The 25,720-nt window shown below is 37.9% G+C and overlaps 2 protein-coding genes across 7 annotated transcripts in view; both read left to right on the top strand.

Annotated features, from left to right (window-relative positions):
* LOC110836031 (chymotrypsinogen 2) overlaps positions 1-4,240 on the top strand; it is a 51,050-nt gene extending 46,810 nt beyond the window's left edge. For all 6 annotated transcript variants that reach the window (XM_022076831.2, XM_087357143.1, XM_022076830.2 and 3 more), the window contains 5 exons: positions 78-264; positions 396-493; positions 779-1,077; positions 1,356-1,507; positions 2,225-4,240. In XM_022076831.2, coding sequence (XP_021932523.1) covers positions 78-264; positions 396-493; positions 779-1,077; positions 1,356-1,507; positions 2,225-2,398 — 910 coding nt within the window. In that variant the 3' untranslated portion in view covers positions 2,399-4,240. The remainder of the gene's footprint in view (positions 1-77; positions 265-395; positions 494-778; positions 1,078-1,355; positions 1,508-2,224) is intronic.
* Positions 4,241-5,379: 1,139 nt separating this feature from the next.
* vir (VIR_N domain-containing protein) lies at positions 5,380-25,656 on the top strand. Its single transcript, XM_087357139.1, has 17 exons — positions 5,380-5,468; positions 5,854-5,966; positions 6,250-6,385; positions 6,660-6,881; positions 7,918-8,070; positions 8,199-9,309; positions 10,898-11,433; positions 13,604-13,696; positions 14,726-14,996; positions 15,781-18,518; positions 19,293-19,585; positions 20,250-20,619; positions 20,979-21,081; positions 21,853-22,010; positions 22,440-22,635; positions 23,262-23,555; positions 24,395-25,656. Exons 1-17 carry the CDS (start codon positions 5,412-5,414, stop codon positions 24,787-24,789), a joined length of 7,239 nt encoding a protein of 2,412 aa, XP_087213265.1. The 5' UTR covers positions 5,380-5,411; the 3' UTR covers positions 24,790-25,656.
* The last annotated feature ends 64 nt before the right edge of the window (positions 25,657-25,720 follow it).

Genomic DNA, 25,720 nt, shown 5'->3' with positions numbered 1-25,720 from the left:
AGATCATTTTTTAATTGTGGTTAGCTCATTGAACAATATAGCTTTAACAAATACAGTACTGAATTTCCTTCTCACAGTGGAGGAAGCCCATACAGCTACTGTGGACTGTCTGAGTCCAATGTATGCTGCTTTGTGCCACAAGGAGCCAAACCAGTGGGACTGTTCCCTTCCAACATAGGACGACCTAACAAAGGAAGGTGTGGCAAAAAGGGAAATGGTTCTGGAAAGGATGGAATTGCTGAACCTTCTGAGTGGCCATGGCATGTGAGTCATATGATACTATTTCTCCTGTGTCTGATGTAAAGTACAGATGTATGTTCATATGAACATAGTCAGAAAATTCAAAGGATTTATACTTTAATTTCTTGTGACTTCTTAATTTTATATTCCTCCAGGCAGCAGTGTTAGAGAAGCCAGATGACCTGTATGTATGTGGGGCTTCACTGCTAGATGAAAGCTGGGTTCTCACTGCAGCGCATTGTGTAGATGATTAGTAAGTTACATACAAATGAATTACTGAGTGTTCATATTGAGAAGCTACTTATTAATTAAATGTTAATCTGATCTCCCTCTTGCTTCTTCTCCTTCAAGCTTCATCTGTATAATCTTCTTTTTATTTTTCTCCTGCTGCTTCTTATTCTTGTTGGGGTTTTCCCATTTCTGAACCTGTTCCACTACTCATAACTGTTGATCAATCTGGTCTACTTCTTCCTGTCACATTACAAATTCCTTGTTAACTGCCATGGTTTATAGAATGCTACTGTGATATTTATTTCAGTGTGTCTACTAGAGGGGAGGCTCTCAAAGTGAGACTGGGAGAACACGACGTGACATCAACACAAGAGTTATTACGTCATGAGGAGTATGATGTAGCAAGTGTGGTGCTTTATCCAGGGTTTGACAACGCAACCCTTGCTCATGACATCGCTCTAATTCATCTGCGACATCCTGCCAAACAGAGACCCAACATTGATGTTGTTTGCTTGCCTAAACAAGGCTCCAATTTCCCAGATACAACAGCTGAGATCCAAGCACACACCAGCTGTGTCATCACGGGATGGGGTCGGCGGTCTGAAAGTAAAATATAAATATGTTACGACGTATGCTTGTGTAGCTTGCACACGCCTTAATTTGGAATGTTTGCACTATCTGTTTAAGGAGGAATACTTACTTTGCTTCACAGCAAATTAAACTTAGTCTTTTTGTTACATCAAATAAAGCACTCAATACAGAAATTCTGGACAGAGAAATCTTTCCTAAAACAGAACTTTAGTCCTTTAAAAAGTAAAAATATCAATAATCTTCCATCGGAGATATGTTAATATATTTCTTGCACTGCATTGTCATTTTTTCAGCATCTGAACACTCTGTTATTCTGAAGGAAGTGAAAGTTCCATTGTGGCAAAACTCAGCCTGTGAGAGGGCACTAAGACAGCAGTTTGGAAGCAGTTACTCATTGCCAAACACCTCCATCTGTGCTGGGGCAAAGGACAGGGATGCATGTGATGTATGTTTCAGTTCAACAAAGACTTTGCAATTTGTAAATAAATTCTATTTATAACTCCAATTTCTGATTAGAAAATGAGAAGCTGATATTCTTTCCTGTATCAGTGCTATGTACTTTTCATAATTAAGATTGCATACAGTAAGGTAAATGAATACTACTTGATTTATAAATGTGGACAGTCAGCTGGTTTTGGAACACTTGGTTCATGTAAATATAATTAAATTCACATTATGGCTTTGTCAATTTGTTTGGTACTTCAGTATTAGAATGTTCTTCACTGTCTACCTAGCATATACATATATGAATATATTCAGTTCTTGTTAAGAATGTATTGCTTCTTTTTGAACAGTTGCTGCTGACAATATTGATCATTTGCTTTGACTCTGTGTGTGTGTGTGAGCACGTGCGTTTACATATAGTTTACCAAAATATTTACAATGTGTGAAATAAAATTACTGAAAAGCAGTTATAGACATTTTCAAAGGTCTAATGCTCTGGAACTTTGACAAGTTGTAATAAAAATTAATCATTTTGGTAATTCAAATGACAACTTCAGTGTGGTATGATGGCAGAATTATTGTTTTATTATTTAGAAGTCCACATACTTATTTAGGTAATTATTTCAGAGAAATTTCAGTCCTGAAATTTCTTGTTGTATTACACTATAAAACAACAGAAATATAATATTAGTTTGGTATGTTCAACAATTCATTTCAGGGAGATGGTGGAGGCCCCTTAGTGTGTGAACAGAGTGGTCAGTGGTACCAGGTTGGAATTGTCAGCTTTGGCATTGGCTGTGGTCGCCGTAATACTCCAGGGGTGTACACAAGAGTGTCCATGTATGAACAGTGGATTAAAGATATTATCCTACGCCACAAGAACAGACAATAGTGTTTCCAAAATTATAAACAGTGGTATAGTGAGAAATTACCCAGAAGGCTGGCCCTTACTGTGGTGGTGTTGTCTCTCAGTGGTATCAACATTCTTCTTCATATTAGTAAAACTGACTCCACAGCAAAATACTTATAACAGACAGTGCCCACAAAATATGTTTGATGTTTGACTTTCATGCTGAATAAACCTGAGGTCAGATAAGATTACCAAAACTAGAGTAGTCTTTCAGACCTCTTGTCACTATTAGTGCTACAGAAAACCCACATCACCAGTAAAGGGTTAATAAGAAAAGAAAAGAGAAAAAATTATGCACAAAGTTGCCCCAACACCATGATAAAAGTTAAGAATATAAAAGTGTATATAATGAGTAAATTATGTATATATAATATTTTAATTCTGAGAGTGAATGTGCATCTTAACCAGCTCATCAATAAAGAAGAGAAATTACTGATTAAAACATTATTCAGTAATTGGCCTGACTGTTCATTTGAACATGATATCCATAATTTCAGTATATACAATCTGAATTTTATAAAACATTTGGAAGGATTCAGTATTTAAAAAATCAGTCTTCCTTATCTGGCTCTTGAAATTTTAAAATAAGTGCATAGTACTGGGAATGAAATATACCAATGTATAAAACAAATGAAAGCAGGTATTGAGACATGATATGTCTGATACAAAATGAACAGTAGGCCTACAACTTTTACAACCATGTACTATTTGAGAAAATCCTTGAAAATTTGTCACACATATATATAATGCAGTGAGTGCTCATGTTGCTGTGAGTCTGTCATGTAGTGATATATTGGCAGACATAAAAATAAGAAGAAATAGATGTGTCATAAATGAGAGATGAAGAAACTCAGCTTGATATACATGGTTGTCTGAAGAGATATATACGGATGTACAAAAGGAACACCCATGGTAGTATTTTGAAAGAAATGCTACATGTAACAAGCAAAGAAAAGATCATATGAAGGCAGGCAGTAGATGATACCATAGAATTATTAACCTATAGTGCAAGGAAACCAAAGACACAGGGGAAAGAAGATTCTAAGGACAGTAGAGACACTAAATTACTTATCTTTGAAGACAAGAAGAATACAAAGGTTACTGACAGACAAAAAAATAAAAGTGGCAGATGTGAGAATTTCAAGATCTTTACTTGGATGCATACAGAAAAAGCCATGTAATAATATTTTGGTAGATAATACACTAAACACCCATTATAACCATGGATATCAGGGGACAACTTCAACAACTGCATTATAATTCTGTAGAACAGCATCCCAAAGTGTATTTTTCAGATACTTGATGTTTGTTTACTAGTCACTTTTTACAAACACTTTCTAAATGTTTAATGAACTACAAGTTTCAGATGTATGCAGTCATCTTCAGGTATGATGGGTTTACATAGCTATTGCAATCTAGTTTTAAAACAAAGAATTCCAATCACTCTTGTTATTTTCTAAAATATTATGCATTTGTAATAAAATGTTTCATTACTAAAACTTTATGAACCTTGTAAACTTTTTGTGGCACACCTATACGTGGTTATCTGTAAAAAAAGTATTTTTTTAGTAGTAAGTTGTTTCGTTTTTATATGTAGTTGTGTGTATGAAATTGTTTTCTTACCTTAGTGTGTCTTAATGTTAAATCACACTTTGAACAGTTTGTATGTTTCTCTAAAGGAGGGGATGGTATTTATGCTGCTATGTGATTGTTTTCTAAGTATCTTTATTTTTTCTTTGAAAATTGGATTACTGTGATGTGTTAAATTTCTTGATATGTGTTTACTGTTTGCTTTCTAGGAATATGTGATATTTCTCAAGACTATCTACAATTTTTTTCTTCTGGCTTTTCCTATTATTTTCATGGTATTTTCTTTATCCCATATGTGTTTCCAGTTTTTAATGTTGAGAATAATCTGTGTTCCTTGTACCTTGTCTGGAATGTTCTTCTTGTTTGGCATGTATAGTTTTTAGGGCAATCTAAACAATTTAATTTCATAAATTCCACTGTTATTGTAAATGTTATCCATTTATTTATGTTTTGGGTCATAATTTATATACATTTAGTAATTTATGGTTCATAGTTAGATGACCAGTGATGGATCTAATTACAGTATCAGTATTATGAAGAACACAGTAAAGAAAGTAGTTTCCAAAAATGTCTGTCCAACAGTGCTCTTAAAAAGGCAATTCCCAGAGTTTCATGAATCCAGTCCATGCGTTCCCTATTTACATACAATATATTTTAATAATAGCCTTTCATCTGTTACTAAGCCTTCAAATGGTTGCTTCTCTGAAGGCTTTCCAACCAAAATATGGTATATATTTCTCACCTCCTCTATACAAGCCTCTTGCACTTAATCCCTCTTTTGTCTAAACAGTTTCCTCAGCACCCTGTCCTCAGATGCTCTTAATCGGTATTTTTCTTGTTATGTGGGAGACCAAGTTTTACATGCATATAACCTCTCTGAGTAGTGATATTAAATGATTGTATTTTATTAAGTAGGCTATCCACTATGGCAAAATGTATCTGAAAGAACGCTCTAATAGTTTTAAAAAGGTGCTGGCTGCTAGCTCAGTGTTGTATGAAATTTATGTTTTCATTTATTTCTTTATTATAATAATACTGCCTAGAGGTTAATTTGTATGATGCAGGGCGCCATAATTTGTACTGTTCACCACAGAGAGAAAGGTCAGACTATTATGATCTAATTATTAGAATGATAAAAAATCATGGTGGATCGCAATTCTCTGGGCATGTAGCACGCATGAGTGCTGGCATTTCTTGACTAGTTGAGTATTTTAGGTTTTGAAGATGGACTCTGTTACATGGACTTAATTTCGGAAGTTATTTGTCGTCGCATTAATAAACAACTAATTTGGTTTTCTATATCGGAACAAGTTCATTCTACAGTTTTCGATAGGTTGCAACAATCGAATTATTCGATAGTTTTCTTTCGATTGTGCCCAAGACAACTGTGAAGCTGAAGATTGTCATGGCTGACAGTACAGAATTACTCTTTTTCGATACATTTTCCCATGAAAGTTCAGAGGCAAGTAGAACATATGGCATCGTCTATGCGTCAGAACTGCTCCTTATGTTCCTTTATACAGTTTTTAATAAGTGCTTTACGTTATTCAGGGATTCGTGTTAAGTTAAAGGAATATTAAATTATCCCGGTTGGACGGCGTTGGCGGTATGGTGCTATACTCCCACAAGTACAAGAGAAAAGTGTCTGTGCAAAACTGTATCAGATAGTTAATTAACTTATCGTTACTCCACCGTATTGATGTGTAGTGCCTTTCCTTTGCTGTTTTATGTTTGTGAATTGCTCTTCGAGATCAGTTTCTCCCTTTCGATGCATAGATACCTGGGTGTTGGTTTATGTACAGTCTGAACCAGAAGCAATATACTGAAAAATCATTATTTATTTACAGGAACTGAATTTAGACCTTGTACAGTTTCCAAAACCTGTATTTATTAGTGAAGTTCGAATAATCCCATTGGGTGCACGTGTACAGGCAGATTTTCCTGGTGGAGTTCGACTTGGGTGAGTATTAGAGTACTCATCATTTTCTGTTACCAAAGTTCTCTGGATTTGTTTATGTGCATACTTGTCAGATAAAAGACATATTATTTACATTTTCAGTTTAAAATGCCAGATCTGATTGGAGAATGAATTATATTCAAATTTTATATTTTGTTGAATGATTACATGCTGAATTTACTGAAGTTTTTACTTTGAAATACATCATTGTTATAGTTGTTATAACCTTTTTGTATGTATCAAGCTATCTCTTTCATGTTTCAATCTTTAACATTTATTTTTCCAGAGCAACAAATCCATCACAATTTGAAATAGAATTCTTTGTAAATGATTTGAGCAAACCTGGGGCTTCTACATTTGAAAGTCTTGGAGGATTAGAATATAAGCAGAATGTTAATATTCAATTGGAATGTGATCGAAGGGTGAGTATTGCAAAACTTACTTGGACATCTGCATGGGAAGGTGCTTATGATACTGTAGGAAGAACATAATTATTGTTTTATGTTAGTACTTCATTGTTATTTCATAGTGGATTTTAAATTATGTGTTGCCAGTCTGTAACAGCTAGGGAATTCAAATACATTATCAAACCACTTCTCCAGAAAGCCTGGGAACTAAGACTTTTTGGATTTTCTTTGATGCTGGTTCTTTAATGAATGATTTTCCTTGTTATAATGATTTTTTATCCTTTTACAGATTCCCACAGATGGCTTGGTTTTGCGTGGGTGGTATACAACAATTACGTTGGCTGTATATGGGGTCCTCACCAAGTCTGTACAGGAGCCTCCTCCACCCCCTCCCCAAGGGCTGATAACTCATTCAGTCCCACCTCCTGGTCCCTGTCCAGCAGACCCTAGAGTGACAGATGCTATTGTCACCAACTCAGCTACTGCAGAATGGGTTCAGCAGCATGCGCAGGTTTGTTGAACTGTGTTGTTAGTGTAACAGAGAGGGATAATTGAGAATGGTGGAAGGGGAGGGATAGGGAAGAAAGTTATTGTGCCATATTGATGGTGCTATTACAAATTTGCCTGGAGGATCTGAATAAAATCTCAGAAAGCATCAGGATATCTGATTTTTTGGGCCTACAATGAAACACAAAGCCTGAATATGGAGCCAAAATGCCAGTCTTTCAGCTATAATGTGATGTGTAAATAGAATCTTCAGTATATTTTTACAATTTGGTGACCAGTTACTTATGCCTCATTTGGCTGACATAATGACTTAATTACACTGTTGTAATCAGAAAATAACATGCCATGTGGGCAATATCAGTTGCAGGAAATTGATAGCAGTTTTGCTAGTCTTTTAAAATCTATTTGACTGTGGACTCAAATGCAGGACTTTAAGTGGTATCCAGAACTGAAACCTGAGATAAATGTTTTCAGTCAGGAGTGGTCAACCATTATGAGCCACTCATAACAATCAGTCACACACCAAGTATTTTGCGCATGGTTGTACCAACATGCCATTGTACTAACAAAATTGTAACAAATATTTCTCATTTGTGGAGGAAACTGTTTAGCTTAGGTTAGTTTAATGTAGTTTCCTTTATATTTGTGTTCAGTCTAGTAAGATGATAAATTTTGTGAAATATCTAATAGGGTATGTGCTAAAGGGCTTAGGTGCATTATCACCATATTTTGAATATGTTCCATTGAAGAGGTTGTCTGTCATTTATTCACCTACTTTTACTACCAAGTCTTTACATTGTGAAACTTTATATAGTCTTATGTAATATTTTATGGTAGTGTAATAAATAGAAAAAAGTAAAGCTGCCTCACTACGTGCCATGTGGGTGCTTGGGGCCAAAGGATGTATAGCTCCTACTCATTCTAGATAGGGGTGAGTGGTCAGCATCTGAGTTTGTCTTTGAAGTTAAAAAAATCTAGTATAGTGGAAAATTGCAGATGTTGAGAAAATAAATGCATGATTTTTTTTTTGCCTGTTTTAGGTAGCAGACTTGGCTCCAGCAGTGGACCGTGGTTACATGGTAGAAACCACACTACCAGATCCATACAACAGTAATTACTCTGGAGAATACCATCCGCCACCCCCAGAATATCCTCCACATACATATCGAGAAGAATGGCCACAGCAGGCTCGGGTATTTTGTTATTTCTAGAAATTTGAATTTTGTTATTTTTTTAAATTTGAATTTTGTTATTTTTAGAAAATTGAATCTTGTTGGACTTTGATGTGCTTGATGTTTAAAGTGTTTTGTTTAACTTCCAGGCTGTGCTGCATGGTCCAGGAGAATCATATGAACCTCCCAAAGATCCTCGGCCATTGCCACCATATGAGGAGGATCGTTTGCCTTGGGAGAGCAGTGGAGGTGTGGAGGAGAAGTTACCTTGGGAACGAGATCGAGCCAAGGATCGTGAGCGTGATAGAGAGAGAGAACGTGACAGGGAAAGGGAAAGAGAAAGGGAGCGTGATAGACGTGATAGGGACAGGGATCGCGATAGGGAGCGTGATCGGGACAGAGACAGCTATCGGGATAGAAGCAGGGACAGAGACCGGAGTAGGGACAGAGAGGCTGATAGGGAAAGGGACAGGGACTGGGAGGAGAGATCACGGAGAGAAGATAGGGAACGTGAAAGAGATCGGGAACGAGACAGAGAGCGGGAAAGGAGTAGTAGCAGTGCACGTGAATATCAGGAAGTGCCTCGTGAGCGGGACTGGGATCGTGGTGGGAGTGGTAGTGGGGGTGGTGGTACAGGATGGGGTGGGGTTCGCAGGGAACATGCCTCTCTGACGGTGGAACGATTGCCATGGGCAGAAAGGGCTGAACACCCTCAGTCCAAAGGCCCTCCGTTGCTGCCAATACCTTCAGAACATGTGGTTCCACCTCCTCACCATCACCCTCACCATCATCATGAAGGCCTAGGTCCAGGAAATCTGCATAGGATTCCCTCACACATGCATCCTCATCCTCCTCCAGGACCATCACATCACCATGAGATGGCCAGGCCACATTCCCGTGGCGAACGCAAACCACGTGATGGTTCATGGGAGCGGAGCCAGGGTCCACCACCTGGGCCACAGGGATCATTGCTTCATCAGACTCCAGAGCAACCCTGGGAACTTGGTCCTGGTCGTGAAATGTCTCAGGAACGTGATGAGGTGATTCCGGGCAGGAAGAGGCCACGATCACCTCCTTCACAACCTTCACCTGCATCTGGCATAGCACTGCGTTCTCCAAAGAGGCCTCACACTCCTCCCCCTCAACAGCCACCAGGTGGCCCCATCACACCAGAAGACAAGCTTCCTCAGCAGCAGATGGCACCAAGGTGGCCATCTTCAGCATCGCCGAGCAGAAGTGAGGGCATCAAAGTGAAGAAAGGTACATTCTTTGTTGTTGACTTGATCGTCGGTGTTTTTGAATCAGACAGAGGCCGAATGTTGTGTCTTCGAGTTGAGGGCAGGAGACTCATGTCTCGGTGGCTTCATGTGCCTGACGACCGTCCATGTGCCTGGATTGAGACTCATAGACACAGACATAGAGACAGAGGCAGATAGGGTTGGCCTCCACCTACAGGTATCTGTCTAACATTGGTGAATTTGTGCATACAGATATGCTTCTAGCCAGACAGCACATCTTGAGCTTTTCTAGGAGGCCCTTCTCACAAAGAAAGATCTGCTGCCTGGCACTCTATTTAAGGTGTTGATATATTTTATTTCTTAGTAGATAATTAGCGTTAAGTATGAAGCATCTAACAATTTTGGTAGTGATTTCTAAAATTGAATGTAAAATAAGGAAACACTGGATAAATAAAGAATGTAAATATGTGATGTTTATGGCTGTTAATTAACTTTGTTTTTAAATTACTCTATTTTGATGGCCTTTACTTGAGTGTTTTCTTGTACAGAGCTTTAGACTTTGCTGCCAAAACCTTTTTAGATATAGTGATATGATACAGGAGTGGATTGAAGCATTTAGAGATATGATATATGCTGTATTGTCTAGAATGTAAGATTTTCTCTAGGAATTCATTGCATGAAGCAACTGGTTTGCTTTTCAGTCAAACAGTGTATGTGATTTGCATGACTGAACACTCATTTGTGCAGTCACATTGAAACCACAGTGCCATTGTGTGGTTATAGCTATCTGGGAGATACAACAGGTTAGTTTGATGTGTGTGCTTTCACTGCAGTTTTGGTGGAAGGTTATATTTTGGGGAAGGTTCTATTTTGGGGTTTCTAAAATACACATTTATATTCATAGCAATATGGTGTTTCCATGCTAATGTGCAATGTGTCAACAGAGCATCACATTGGAAGTGGTGCAGCATTGAAATTATATGGTGTTATATCTATATATATCATGGCTGAACTCATAGTTCAGTGATAATAGCAAGATTTCACAGCTGATGCTTATTTGTGTGGTGAAATGCAACATGTGGTGAGGACAGTGCAGTGTCCGATGTTAAATTCGTGCCATTGTGAGTTCCATTAGCCCTTGAGTTCTCTTTTTGTTATTTTTTTGTTAGTTTTCTAACATTCATAAAGTTGCAAGAAAACACGTCAGGTTCTCTCTGAAGTGCTTCGTGGTGTTAGTCTATGGGATTCTGTCCCATAAGTGGCAATCACTGTGTCAGTTACAAGTGGAAATATAAACCATTTTTAACAAAGGTAGTGAAGGGAGTCATTGAGAATCCGTGAATTTGATGTGTTTAATAGCCATCAGTCTCAACTTTTGAGTTTTGTGTTTTTGTTTCTTGTACAGTGTTACAGGCAGCTGTTAATTGGTGTTTTGAAGTGAATATGAGGTTACTTGGAGGGGGGAATCATTCCTGACAAATTTACAGGCACCAGTCAAAATGTTCTGGCGAAGAAGTGGAAGGATACATTGAGGGCAGTAAAAGGGATTAGGATTAAATTAGAGTTAGGATTTGTAGTTAGGCCAAAAGGTTACGCTGGTCCCATTGCAGAAGTGAGTTCGCCGACGCCATCATCCGGTGCTCAGCAGAAGTTTGAGTCTCTGTCGCCTGGTGATGTCGAGTCCATCTCGGAAGGTGAGATCCCAGAGACGGAGGCAGATTTGGAAGGAGAGTCTCTTCCAGTAATCAAGACTGAGACTTCTGAATTGATGGTAGCTGACAAGAACACAGAAGTTGCAGGAGTGTCAGAGGAAGTTTTATCAGCCACTGATCAAGCTATAAAGCTGGAGCAAACTGAGGATGAATTTCCACTCACCAAGCCAGGATCTGTAGAGCGGAAGACCCAACCATCCATCACGCCCTCCCTTCCTAATTCTGTCCCAGCAGCTGGTTCTCCTGCTAAAGTTTCAGCTGTGTCTAGTCCAAATAATATTATCCATGGCCCACCATCTACTCCACCTACTGCAGTAAGCAGTGTGGCCACACCTGTAGGCTCACCCATTCCGCCTGATGAGCCTGGCATCATGGTTGTGGAACAATATGAGCCCATCCTCAGTGATGAAGACATTGACGAAACAGATGCACAGGTGAGTTGTTGCTTGCAGTTTGTTTTGTAGCTTGTGATGAGTATAAATTTAATTGATTCTAAAGGGTTTTAACCAGATTACTGGGATTTTGGACTCGGAACACAACACACAATATTTCAAAGACAGAATCTGTCTTCTTCCTCAGGTGTAAGGAAGAGGGTGATACCTTTTCTGTTGGGTCTGTTAGGGCATATAAATTTAATTTATTGCACTCTTACAGAAATAATATGTTTTACAATTGTTTTTCCTTCATTGTATGCGAGAGAATAAATACTGTATTTCATTGCTTACACCTGCATATACGAGGATTTATTTCTTCTTTATTTCACATTATAGTAGCATGAAGCATGTGATAAAGTACACTTTATACTTATTTTCTTATAGACAAGATGGATTATATTTTTCTGATATAACTTCTAAAATAAAACTTAAATCTTCAGGCTGTATATTACTTCTTTGAATGCGTATGTTTCTGTTTGAAATTAAATATCTTCCTAAAGCTATTTATTTATGACAGTACAAATATGGCATGTATTTCAGAGGTAGTATAATGTATCTAGGTAATTATGTGTTTGATACACGTGATCTTCGAAATAATATGAAACAAGGCAGGTTTTCATCACTCTGCTTCTCTTTAGAGTATACCGGTATGTAGGTTTAAGCAAATCAGGATTTATTGGAATGAAACACATCAACTTATGGTCTATGTTTATGTTAATCTGTGTACAACAACATATATACCATAAAAGTATAAATGCTATTAGTCACTAGTAAGGAGGTTGGTCCAGAACTAAACATACGTGGGAGGTTAATATTAACATAAAGAAATAGGGTATGAGCATGTGGACTGGATTATTCTGGCTCAGGATAGAGTTGTGGTGGTCTATTATGAACAGAGTAATGAACCTATGGTTTACATAAAAGAGGAATTTCTTGACCAAGTGTTTCTATTAGTTTCTCATAAAGGACTGTACTTCTTAGAGTGAAAATAGTGGGCAGGACAACAAAATAAGGTAAAAGTGACAGGAGGGCTAAGAAAGTTGGATAATGACTAGCTCCATAATGTATACTCATAACCAAATGCAAAAAAGGAGGATGATGGGAGCTGAACACATGCATACAGAACAAAAAATGCATACAAAGTTTTGGTTTGATGGCCTATAGGGAAGAGACCATACATAAATTCTGTGCATAGATGGGAGGGTAATATTAAAATGAAACTTAGAGAAATAGGGTAGGAGGATGTAGATTATGTTCATCTGACTCAGGTAGGGACTGGTGGTGGATTTTCGTGAAGACTGTAATGAACATTCAGGTTCCATAAAAGTCATTGTATATAACTAGCTGAGAATGCTATATTAACTTCTCAAGAAGAACTCTGCTTTCTGAAGTTTGGTTTAGTCAGTGAAGCAACATACTTCTGGAATGACTATTTTGAAATATATATTGTTAATTTCAGACTGTTGGTACTTATGAAGCTAATGTTCTGTGTATCATCACAGTGGTTAATTTTGTTTTCCATGTCTGTTGAGATGCTATTCCTGGAGAAAAAAAAATGTATAAGGGATCTCATTCTTAAAAACTCAGTAGTGTAATTTTACAAGAAAATAAAAAGTAAAGATTTCTGTCTTCTGGGTTATTGTGCCGTGTAGTCTGGTAGATTTCCACCAACATTTCAGAGGTCATACTGTCTCCATCATCAGGGCAATGAATGCTGTGAAAACCTCAAATCCTACATAAATGAAAAGTAATTAAATCTGTGGTAATACTGTGAAATGTGGAATCCCAGGGGACCTGAATATTTTTCCATTCAGCCAATTTCACGTTTTACATATATGCTTCTATGTAGAAAGTATGTACAGCACATACCCTTTGTCTTTGTAATCAAAATCCCAAGTCAGAATTTAAGTCTTTTATAATTTGTGGTGGGTATGTTTCTTCACAGGTAGATTTATGAAAACACAATACATACCAGAATTATGTGAACAGAAAATAACTTGGTAAATATTTAAGCAGGTTATTTCTTTCTCCCCCCCCCCCCCCCCCTTCTCTTATGTTCTTGGACTGGAGAAACAATCTAATAGTGACAGGTTTCAATTTTGTGTAAGATTTAATGAACTAGTCTGTAAGTGACCTTTATCTTGATATAATTTTTCATTCACATTTTCAGTTCCAAGACATGGACTATGACTTCTCTGATTATTGTGATGATCAACTGAGCAAAACTTTCAATCCCTTTGCATGTGAACTTCAACCCTTACTTGTAAGTAAAGAGAATGGAATTTATTTTGTGTGTAATTTAAGTATCAAGGTTGTTATTTATATTTTCTCTAGCAAATGTATTATCAAAGATTTTGTCATGACTGTGTTTGGAAATGACTTTTACATCTGTACGTAAATGCACTTCCCTTGCTTACTTGACAAGGAGCAAATATTCTTTTGGCTGGTTTCAAAATAACACTTCACATCAGAAGTGCAGGATACCACTACCTCATTACAAAGGTATGAAAATGCCCTATTATCTTTTTCACTCCATATTTGGCAATCCGTTTTGTTTGAAATAACCTGTCATTTCCACTGTCCTTTTGGTTAAGCTTTTTAAGCATTGTAACTGACATGGTAATGACACGCATGCACTAAATTCATTACACAAAAACTAATTGAAAATCAAGTACAGTTTGTGTCAAAGAGACTGGTACTGGTATTTGTTTACATATGTCAGGTTTGGTAGCCACTCAATATGCCCGCAACACCCCAGGGTGAAACATAGGGCTGACTGTTAGACCTTTGATTCTGTTACTGTTCACATGAAATCATGCTGTCACCAAGTGACATGTGTCATAGGTTTGCCTTATTTGAATCAGTGGAAAAATCTAATGAATATTCAAAGGGAATGATTTCTTTATTATCTTTGTCCCTCACTCCATCCATTTTTCTCTGTTTTGTGCCTTTGCCTCCTACCCATTTTTCACCTTTTTTTCCTTTCCCATACTGTGTACTGCACTACAGGAAAAGATGAAAATATCAACCATGCTACCTTCTACATTATTTCGCAGGTTGCAGCAAATTTAATTTCAGAGTAAATGTTAATGTTCCTCTTAAGATTTGAGGGTACACCTAGTGTGTAGTACTGCCGTCTCTCTTATAAGATTATGAAATTGCATAGTACCCACTGTGAGTGCAAGGAATCATCAAATCGTCAGTCTGGCTTTTACACAGTAGCGATATCAAATATAAAAGTGTGTTTGTGAGTACAGTTTCCAGACACTGATTGAAATAATTGACTTTTCAGTTCCTAATGGACCCTGGTTTGTCCCAGTGTGAAGTGGAGACAAAGCGATTGCTTAGGTTACGTACTGAGTCATGCCTAAGGCCTACAGTGGAGACTCCAAGTGAGGCTGTGAGGTTGGAAGAACTTGTTCTACAGCAAGGAAAGGTTGTCACTGTCCATGGTGTAGACAGTTGTTCAGGAGAACCACAAGTTCATGAAGACTGGGTGCACTTGGCTGAGCAGGTTCCCTTCCTGCTGAGTAAAGCATTGCCATATATCTCTAATAAAGAAGGTATGAAATGTGTTTAGTTTGAAGTTACACAAAAATTAAAAACATTTTATTGCTGATCTTTTTGTCATTTTTCAGGTCTAATTTTCTAAATTATCTAAATTAATAGCTTCTCTGTTGGCAAAACTATCCTTAATCAGAGCATAATTACCCATTGTGTTGTGGTCTAAAATTACGAATAATGACACCAGGCTGCTGTTCATTCACTTTGTTTGATTGTGTTGTAAGTCAGTGAGTGTTCATAGAAATGTTAGAAAACCAGACTTACTTGACATGATCATAACACCCAAGCTTTGAACTGCAATGATGTTAATATGGAAGCTCATGGGAAGGTTATATGATATGCAGTGTTTAGAAACTTTGTATACTGTGCTAGAAGTCACTTTCTGCCTACATTTCTCCCTATTATTCCTACCATATTCAGTTGTGTGTAGTTTACTGATAGCTACTCAATACTGTGTATGCTCCATGTAGTTAATTGGAGTTAGCAGTTTTAACTAGCTTCCTAATGCATGGGCTTGGGCAGTTGGTAGTTAGTCAGCTGGTCAAGAAATTCCGTGATATGGAAACAAGGTTTACTATCATGTCACTGTAAGATCTTCTCTCCTCCTCTCTACACCTTGTTCCAAATGACATCTTTCATTAATACCTTTTGATCAGAAATGTGTATACATTTTTAGTTTCACACATCCATTTGTCACTTCTCATCCTTCATTATTTAATCACTGTTGTATGTTTTTCTTTTGAGATATCTTCTAATTATGATTTTTTATTGTTTATCTTTCAGATATTTTACAGACATTATTCAAGTGGGTAGAGATTGGATTAGACTTCAATCTGGCCCTAAGTCAGCCGCAACCAGGTTACAAAGTGCGACACATTAAAGCAGGAATTCGCTTGGTTGATGCTTTGTGCCATTGTGGTGAAGCCATTACAGAAAAGTTGCTAGATGCACAAGATATTCATTTTAAGCTACTGGACTTGTATCACAAAGAATATATGGCTCTCTCCATCAAGCTGATGATTCTGCGAGCATTGGACTCAAGTCTGAGATGTCAGCAAGCTGTACAGCATTTTCTAGGACATAGGACTAAAGGTCATAAGTTAGCCAAAAATATAAATTGTTTTATTAAAGTGGAAGACAATCCTGCGAAGGAAATCGAGGGAAGTACCAGTGGTTACCGGACGTTGATTAAAATGATTCAAGGCCATCAGCTGGCAAGAGTGAAATTTGCAATCAGTTGTTTGCTTCGAAAGTTACATGTTTATGAAGTTTTAGAAAAACTGAAAGAATGTGTAGGGCAACTGATAGATGCTAGTCCACCTCCTGGTGTTGCTAGCCCCATTGATGAACGGCAGAGGTTACCAGATGCCAGCCCAGAACCAATTCCTGCAGGTGTAGAAGTGTCAGATCAAGAAATAGAGACAGTTGTGTCTTGTTTGGAAGAGATTCTCCGTGTGTGTCGGGAAGCACCATTAGCCATATCACAGCCAAAGCGTTTCCTTCCAGTGTGTGCACAGTTTGAAATCAGTCCCTGTTCTCAGGACCCGTACCCAGCATTGTTTTGTTACTTTCGCTGTCACCGTTTGTTGGAAGTATGTCTTGTGCTACTATCCTGCCCTACCACTGCTGGCTATTCATCCATCACAGTCCCTGTGCAAGAGATACTTGCTACACTGTTAGACTCTCAGGGAGGAATGCAGTTTTTGGCCTCCAATGTGGATATCACCAGTGCAATTCTAAGAGTACTACTCCAGCAGGCACCACCTGTGTCACCAGGCCCTCCAGAAGATGTGTTGGATGAAGGTGCAGTGTCTGCCCCTCCAGCCCAGCAGCTGGGACTGTACATGGTGTACCGACTGCAGGCGCTGCAGTATATTGATGCTCTTTTAGACTTGGGTGCTAGTGATCCATCATTTCTGGATCCAGATCAAACAGATGTTCTGGATAACCTGAATGGTTTGTATTGTTTGGGCTTTACTCCAGTTGGGAAGCTTTCCTTGGTTCATGTTTTAAGTCGTGGAAACAACATAGGGGTTCTTTTACGATTTTTTATTGAAGACATTTCTCAAGAACAGCCACAAACTCAATCTTTTAAGTATGACATTGGTGATCCAAAGATAAAGAAATCACCAGGGAAGAGTTATTCAGCAGACCTCATTGTGATGACAGTGAAATACTCTGATTATATCCCTTTCCTGCAGAAATTTGGCAAGGAAATACTTGAAGCTGCCTTAAAATATGAACAGCAGTCCCCATCATGTAGGTTGCTTGAAATAGTGCCATGGCTGAAACCATTGGAAAACCCATCATTATTTGCATATGATGATATAGGAACACTCAGTGAAATCATTAAAAGGAATGTTGAAAATGCTACTGCTCTGCCAGGCGAACTAATCACCACAGTTAGAATTTTAAAGTTCTTGGGGATTCCCCTTAGAGATAAGGACTTGGCCATGGTACATGAGGCTGTAGACGCAGAAGAGTACATTGAATTGAAGTATAAGTATGTAATCCTACAACTTTTCTCTCAGGAAGGTGTTACAAATCTAACTGCCATACTGCAGAAACTATGCGAATATTATGAGCAGCCAATGTTACATTCAACGAGTTTTGTTGGTTATCAGGGTGCAATGCTGGTTTCATTTATCCTGCCAGCTATTCAGTTGGTACGTCGTATGCTGACCTATGTTATTCATTGCCGCAATACTGAATTTAAGGATCTAAGTGCTGTACCTATACTGCTTCAAACATATAGTTTGATGCACGCGTTTCCTGCTTCGGCCGTTTCTTACATAGACTCACAGCGTGTTTGTCGTGAAATTATAGAGACACTGCTGGCTTACACGCAACCAGTATCCTCAATTCCATCTTCAGAAACAGAAGCTCTGAATAAAAGCTTGTGGACAATGATGATGTCAGAAGTTGTGAAGTATGTGACTACTGGACCTCACACGTTTGTGCCGGGTTTGCTTGTTCTCTCTGAGCTGCTTCCATTGCCCTTACCCGTTCAAACAAGGTCACCACTACCAGAGAATGAAATTGTGCGGGCTGTGAATGGGCGTAAACTGTGGAGTGCACATCTACATTCATTGGGATCAGGACTTCAGGAACTCATTGCAACCATGAGTGGTAGCAGTTTTCAGCCCTTGCTTCAGTTATTGAGGCGTGTGTGTGTGCAGTTGGCAGATCTTGCTGCTCCCACAGCACTAATTGTGAGTCGAGGTGTCCTAGATACTGTGCTAGCTAGTCTTCAGCATGTTCCTTCTTCCTCTCCTCAGCCTCTTCCTTCAAATAATGCCCTGTCTACTCCGAATGCCACCCCAGAATCTCCTTGCTCTGGTCACACAGCTCGTCTGCTCAATTTTCTTGCCTGCCTTGTCACACATGCATCAGTGAAATCAGCCGTTCTTCATCTCCTGACCAAGGGTGGCTCAGTCAAGTCTGATGAACGTTACCCTGGACTGGTGACATCTCTCTGTGCTATCCTGCGTTCACCATCAGACTCCTCATCACACATACAGGTAGGCATCAACTTGGTAAATTCATTACTTGACATTGTAGATTTTGTGTTATAACGGAACCTCTAATTCTTCTTCCAGATATATTTTTGTCCATTGGTCTTAGTATCGTGGTTCTTTTTGCTATTAAAATAGTCACTTAGAATTTCAACATCAAATTGGTTGATATTTAAAGTTTAAAACAGTAAGTGTGCCTGTCGATTGAACTAATTTGAGAAAATCGATCATTTACAGTCTCTTTTTTTTCACCATTAATTCTTCAAAGGTAGGTCTGATCTTGTGTTATAATAATCATATTAAAACAGTAATCTGCAATACATATTTTTACACTTGATCATGATTATCCTGCAGCTAACAAAACAATTTTTGCATCACATAAATGAACTGGTTAATCACATTCCTATCATTTGTCTTTTTATTCGTTTTAAGACATTTTCAGTGTCTGGTATTAATATAAAATGTGCCAACTGATTTTATAATATGTTGTAAGTCGTATCTTCATACCAAAATTTATCCCAACCTGTTCATTTCATTACTCTGTTCTTACTGCTAATTTCCCATATACATGTTACATTATTTAAATAAAACATTTTGAACTGAGTAGATGCTAGCATTTCCTGAATGTAATTTGTCCTTAATTCAGTAATGAATGTAATTTTAATTTGTCATTTCTGTTTCCAAGTAAAAGTGACGGTGATGTTGAGTTTTACCATTGCATTGTTTATTGCTGTATGACTACTTACATGCATTTGCTTTATGGTGAATTCTTCTTTTCAGGCACAGGAGTGTGTGGTGTCAGTGATTCAGTCTCTGTGTGACACAGAAGTGACACTGCTGCCTCCCCCAGGCACAACACTAGTTGGGGGAGGTGGTGGAGATCCTGGGTCCATGCCAACTCCAGATGTGTATCTGGCAAATGCTCTACCCCCTCGCGATCTTCTCATTACAATGTGCACTGTCATGTTGGAACATGTTGCCAACATTGAACACAGCTTCACCACATTGTTGCCAACTGTCCGCACTTTTCTCATGCTCACAGAACATGACTATGGCTTTTACCATCTCAAGAGGTAGGTTGACTGACTTGACAGATCTTATATATAAAACTTAGTGCATTAATTGAAATTTTCCTGCGTTCATTAAAAAGAATTTGTGCCACTAGTTCAGTATCTCCAGTAAATATTTTGTGCCATTTTATTATATTTTGAATTGCGTTTCATTATAAACTGTGTCTCTTTCTGTGTGTGAAATGTGTGTGTTCTGTCATCTCTGCATATTATGTACAATAATTGAAATAAAAAATACTGCGCCTTTCAAAAGCTAAGTCACAGTACATATGGCATTTATTGAAGTTGGAGAGATTGAATCTCAGAATACAAGAATAGCACTGAATAAGGGCTTAACACTTGTCTTGTCTCAAAAGCTTTGTCACAAATGTATCTGAAGTCTTTGCTGGATTCTAGATTTATTTAATGACACCTTTTTAACTACATCAGTTATATAGCATAAAGTGATTGAATGATTTTGAATTCTGATTGAGAAATATGTGGTAGAAAGAGATTGTGGCCTGTCCCAGCATTCACCTGAAAGGAACACAGAACACACAAATTAAGGTTAATCATGATGGATATGAAAACATGCAAACCAAAGGTGTGTCAGTGAGATATACATATTCTCTTTTTTCCAACTTAAATGGACTTAAGATATATATATTATTTTTTTCTAATGCTTCAGCTGTCTGGAGAAGAAAACAGATGCACTCCTGAATTTATTTGTCAAATTCTGCACTGGATTCAGCAAAGACAGCTCAGATTGCCTTTCAACTCTTTCAACTAGCCTTGAACTGCTACGTGTGTGCATTTCCCTTGAGGAAGATGAGACGGAGTCAGGACTGGGATTGCCTGCCAGGAGTCTGGTAATGTCTGTCCCAGAACTTGCTGTAGTGCTTGGCTGGGATCGTGTACATGTAGGTCAGGAGGAGGAGCTACGAGATGATGCTATAGATGCTGAAGGAACTGAATCAACAACAGATGCAAAAGAAGCTAATGGCATTACATGCAGCAAAAAGAAACATCCTATTTTCTGCTTGGAGAAACTTCTACAGGTTAGAATGCATTTTGTTAATGTTAATTGTGTTTGATTTCATATGGGATCCAATCATAGTAGAACACTGCATGTGTCTAACCATTCCACACAGCAGCCTTGAATAAATAGTTAAGTAACTTCTGACACACTGGATCATGTATTATTTTAGTTATGAGAATATATGTGTGTGTATACATTGCAATAATAAAAGTCTGTACCAGCAGTATTCTACAGATTTCCCAGACATTAAATAACTGAGCATTGTTATTTGCTAAACTGAAGTATTTCACACTATGGGGGCTAGATCTATTGTTTCAGTGTTACATTCCTGTCATGATAAACATTAAATATGGAGTTTGAAGTATTTGTGTGTTGCAGGATTGTAGTTCTGAAGAGGAGGCACTAGAGAGTCTGCATGAGAATGTTGCCAGCCTGATAAAATTGCTTGAGGTTGAGGGAAGCAAACCTGTTGAGAACAGAGGTAAGGATGCATCGATGGTAATTCTGATTTAAACTAAAAGTACTGAACTAATTCATAAATTCATTGGAGGTTGATTTTGGAACTCTGAGCCAGGGTAACCCCATTCTGTAAAATGACTTAAAAATACAAAAAATATGAAACCTATTTCAACAGTCTGGAAAGGTATCTTGCAACCATGGTGTACCTCAGAACTCATGTATCCACGTGTATTCGTATTCTTCCAAACCTGATTGAATGTCTGTGGAAACAAAAGTCTAGTAGGCCACATGATACAGTTATGGAAGACCATGCAGAAGCCAAAAGAACTCATAAATGCAGATTCCTTTGTTCTTGTGAAATGCATGTGATTAATGGTTATCAGGCATGTGAAAAAGGCTGACAATACTTGCCAGCCAAACACCAAGGAAATACAGTAATTCTAGTGTCAGTTTGTGGTTGAAGAGGATGAAGGGCAGTTATTTGGTTCGAGTTTCATCAGACAAGATCCTGTACGCCTAAAATGGGCTACTATAAATAGGTGGAAAAAGGACTGTGTCTGTAAAGGGGAATTCAGTCTGGCTAAGTATCCTTAAAATGTATTACTAAGAAAGTGGTTCATTTTATATCTGGCATCATCTTCTAGTCAGAAATACAGTAAGATACAGAAGATGAAATAAAGAAAACAGTGAATTTATTAAAAAGTATTGTCTTAATGAGGAATATGAATTGATTACCAGCCAGTTGGAACATAATCAAGAGATAAAATAATGGCAATATATGTTTGTGAAACAGAATTTCCAGAACCGATCTTACCTCCACCTGAGCTGTTGCTGTCACAGTTTGCAGCTCGCCCTGTGTTTGTAGTTGGTGAGGTTGATGATGAACGTCTTAGTTCGACATATTGGCTTGCTCCTCCACCTGTAGATGAGGCAGATCAAGATATGGATCAGGTAAAATTGGGTGGATAATGTGGACTGCAAAGGTGCATTAAAATAACAAACATTGTAGTACCTGAATTTCTAGTTTTGTAAAATATGTATCATTCCATAATAAACATAATATAAAATGTACATAACTTCATTTCATAATTAAATAAGAGTGGAAGGATGTATTTTAATGGAGTACATTTTTTTTGCAAAATGTTTTCTGTGTTGATTTTTATTCTTCTGTGAACTAGATGTTTGTTTATACATAGAAACAAATGTCTCCCTCAGTGGACTAGTGGTTAGCATGCTCACCACTGGACCAAGGTTTGCAGATTCATAATTTCACGGCCATTTCTCACCAAGTGTCTCCTGATTCACTACTAGATGGCTCTAGCAGACAAATCAGGCTTTTGATGTGTGCATAGTTCTTACTGATGCTTGTAATTATTGCAGGTGAGTTGTGATCTGATGGAGATGGCACGCCTCTACTTGCCAGACTTTCATCTCCCAATTGAGGCAGAGCGGTTGTGTCGTCTCAAGACAGCGGCAGGAACCGGTGGGGATGAAGATGAAGGTGATCAGTTGAAGAAGAGGGGTGATGACCTCAACAAATACCTCACAGCAGACAGCAAGAACAAGAGACCATTTGGTAAGCTAGTATGAGAAATTTAAAGGTGTAAAGTCATGGAAACCTTTAACATTTCCCATTGTAATTGGAAAAGTATAGAATATTGAAGTGTGTGGTATGTAGCTAGGATAACGGGAGACAAGGAATGTGGGAAACCTCTTGGAAAATGGTCATAGGGAGAACCAAAATTGAAATGGAAGATTAGCATTAAGATGGATTCTGGAAAGTGGATGAAACTGGCTCAGGATCATGTCCTCTAGTGGGCTTTATCATTGATGTAGAGCCTTTTGATTCTACGATCAAAGTATTAGTTATTTTATACTTCAGAAAGTAATTTATTTCTTCCATGTTGGGGTTGTTTTAAATAGTACAACATATCCAGGAAACCACTCATTAGACTTTCATCACTGTACTTCTATAGGAGCTATATTGTAGTTTATGGCTGGGCTTTAATAAGTTAAGTTTGTGAAGAAGAATTGTACCGAACAATTTTGCTCGGATGACTAAGATGGCTGATTTGTCATTATAAGATGGTTGATCTTATATCTGAGAGCATCTTATAAATATGGTTTTGTCATAATTCAAACTAATATTAGTAGACAATTTAGGAATGTTATCATTCTGTATTTAATCTTTTGCTCTTATAGTGGCACCAATGCGAGGAAGAGGCTTTGGTAGGTCAGTGCCACAACGAGGGGACCTGTTTCGGTCACGCCCTCCTAACACATCCCGCCCTCCATCTCTTCATGTGGATGATTTTGTGGCATTGGAGATTTCTGGGCAGCAACCCACAGGGCCGACTGGCTACAACAAGATTTCTATGCGAGCTGCTAAAGACATGATGGCAACCAGAGCCAGAGGTAGAGGGCGTGCCTTTGGGACTGATAGAGGGCGCTTCTTTGGTTCTGCCACACCATATAACCGACGTGAAAATGGAAGAGGTTAGTGTTCTTGGCCAAAAGCTTGGATGAATTATGTGTAGTACGGTAAGAAAATAATTAAATAAAAAGTGGTTGTGTGTGTATATATAGAACACTATCAGAACAATGGAACAATGAAGGTGATATTACTGAAAAATTTAGTGCGGTAACATTTAAAAAATAGCTTATGATGTCTACAAAGCTAGCGTTGCCATTAGGACAGCTTCCAGTGATGTTAAGTTTGCATCATTGCCATGTTTGTTACTGTTAACGACCAGTGTTTCATACAAAACTTGTTGGCTTGTCTGTGATCTGTTTCCATACAAACTTTCCAATACCATTAAACCACAAGCGAAGTGTTTACTGTACTTTATGCACTTATGTAAGTAATATTACATTAAGATAAGTATATAGTACATTATAATGTATAGTAATTCATTATTATTGAATGATACTAATTAAAAGAAACAGAGAGGAAAAGGGAAGCAAGAAATTAGAATAGAAGATTAATACTATTTGGCATTTATGCCAAGTGTTCAACCTAATAGTGGAAGTTGATTTTTTTTTCTCTCCCCATTGTAACATGTTTTTGTTCTCATGAAAGTTCATTACACCTGCTGAAGAAATTATTTTAATATTTCAGATCTTTTCACATAAAACTTTGTTAATGGATTGTCTGTTGAATGAGGCATTAGGTTTGTGTACATTAAATACCTCCGAACGTAAGCAGTATCCAACATGATTACAGTCCGTTAAAATAGTGAAATGAGAAGAATTATATGTAGATGCTTTTCCTGAGCCTCTGTAAAATAATATCTGTTGGCTACTCATTTCCTTTCATTGCTGGAATATGATTTCAGGTATTCCCAGAGGTATAAGTTCAATGCTGCCACGCATTGGCAATGGTAGGGGTGGAGTGTCACCAGCATGGCCACCACATGGTGGTGAAGTACCAAGCCCCAGCAGTCAACCACCTCCACCACGTTCGTTTCGGACACCAGAACCAAGAGACATGCGGATGCTCCCTCGTTCAGATGAGAAGTTTAGCATTACTGGTGGTGGTGGTGGTGGTAATAGTAGTAGTGGTGGTGGGGGAGGTGGTGGTGGTCGTTTTGTTGGCCGAGGTGTCAGAGGAGGTGGCCCAGGGAATTGGGCTGTCAAGGACAATAGGGAAAGGTTTGGAGGCCCCAATATTCGTGGTGGGGGACGGAGAGAGCCACCTCCTGGACGTCATGTTCGTTCGTTCACAAGATAAGTTATGGGCTTGTACATTGTAACAAATCCCTGTATACATAAGATTTCTGGACTGTGCAAGTTATTTGTGTGACTATTGTGATGCTTCATAAAGTGAGCTTTACACATTGTGTGTTTTGTTGTAAACCATTTATAATTTTTTTACACTTAGTGTTGTGACAGTAAGGATGCATATTATTGAACTTGTTAACTGTACCTTTCTTTGACGCAATGTACGCGGGATTATTGACAGCTGATTCCATGTTTTAGCTCTATCATTTAGTACTCAGTTTTCTTCAATTACAGTAATTCATGGATAGGCTCACATTTCATGTACATTAGCTCGGATATATTTTTTAAAGTAAAATAGACTTGTAGGATATATTAATCTGTAGGTGAAAAGTAATATAATGTATTATATTGCATAAAGATCCTGCATAAATTGGCTTGGTGAAGACTAAAAGTTAATTAAATTTGTGCACTGTGTGCTACATTAACTATTCTTAACATAGTAATTGTACACTTTTTGGTCATATTTTCTGTAATGAGAGTCAGATTTATTTACAGTTTGACATCAGAATATCAGAAGAGATTTATGTACAAGATTGTTTTTCAAGAGTATTATGCTTTAAGCAGAATGGTTTAAAGAATCAAATATATTTTCAGCAAAAAAGGTAGTGAGGGATGAAAGCTATACTGGTTTTTTCCAACATTGTCATATTTTCTGAAAAACTTCAAGGAAAGCAGTGTATTTTAAGGTAACTTCACAAAACAAATAATATAGTTTCTGTACAAAAGGAAGATTTAGGTTTTAAATATTAAAGCCATCACTGGAAACAGTCATTGGTTATCTGTTTTGGATGATTAAATTATTTTACATTGAACAGCACTGAGCAGTTTTTATTTACTCTTTTGAGTTCAACATCCTTCTGTTACTCATACTCTTGACTGTG

The sequence above is a fragment of the Zootermopsis nevadensis genome, unplaced genomic scaffold (genome assembly GCF_977971745.1).
Source record: "Zootermopsis nevadensis isolate Lab colony 2312 unplaced genomic scaffold, Znev_1.0 Znev_ptg000028l, whole genome shotgun sequence".
NCBI lineage: Eukaryota > Metazoa > Arthropoda > Insecta > Blattodea > Termopsidae > Zootermopsis > Zootermopsis nevadensis.
Note: the sequence above shows the minus strand (reverse complement) of the source record. Positions and strands in the feature narration are given on the sequence as shown.

What these genes read in the sequence shown, in the direction of transcription:
- vir (XM_087357139.1), top strand. Translation starts at nt 5,412, where the DNA reads ATGGCTGACAGTACAGAATTACTCTTTTTCGATACATTTTCCCATGAA. An exon ending in AATTGGAATGTGATCGAAGG is followed by an intron (nt 6,386 to 6,659) that starts GTGAGTATTGCA and finishes ATCCTTTTACAG; the next exon opens with ATTCCCACAGATGGCTTGGT. An exon ending in CAGATCAAGATATGGATCAG is followed by an intron (nt 22,011 to 22,439) that starts GTAAAATTGGGT and finishes TAATTATTGCAG; the next exon opens with GTGAGTTGTGATCTGATGGA.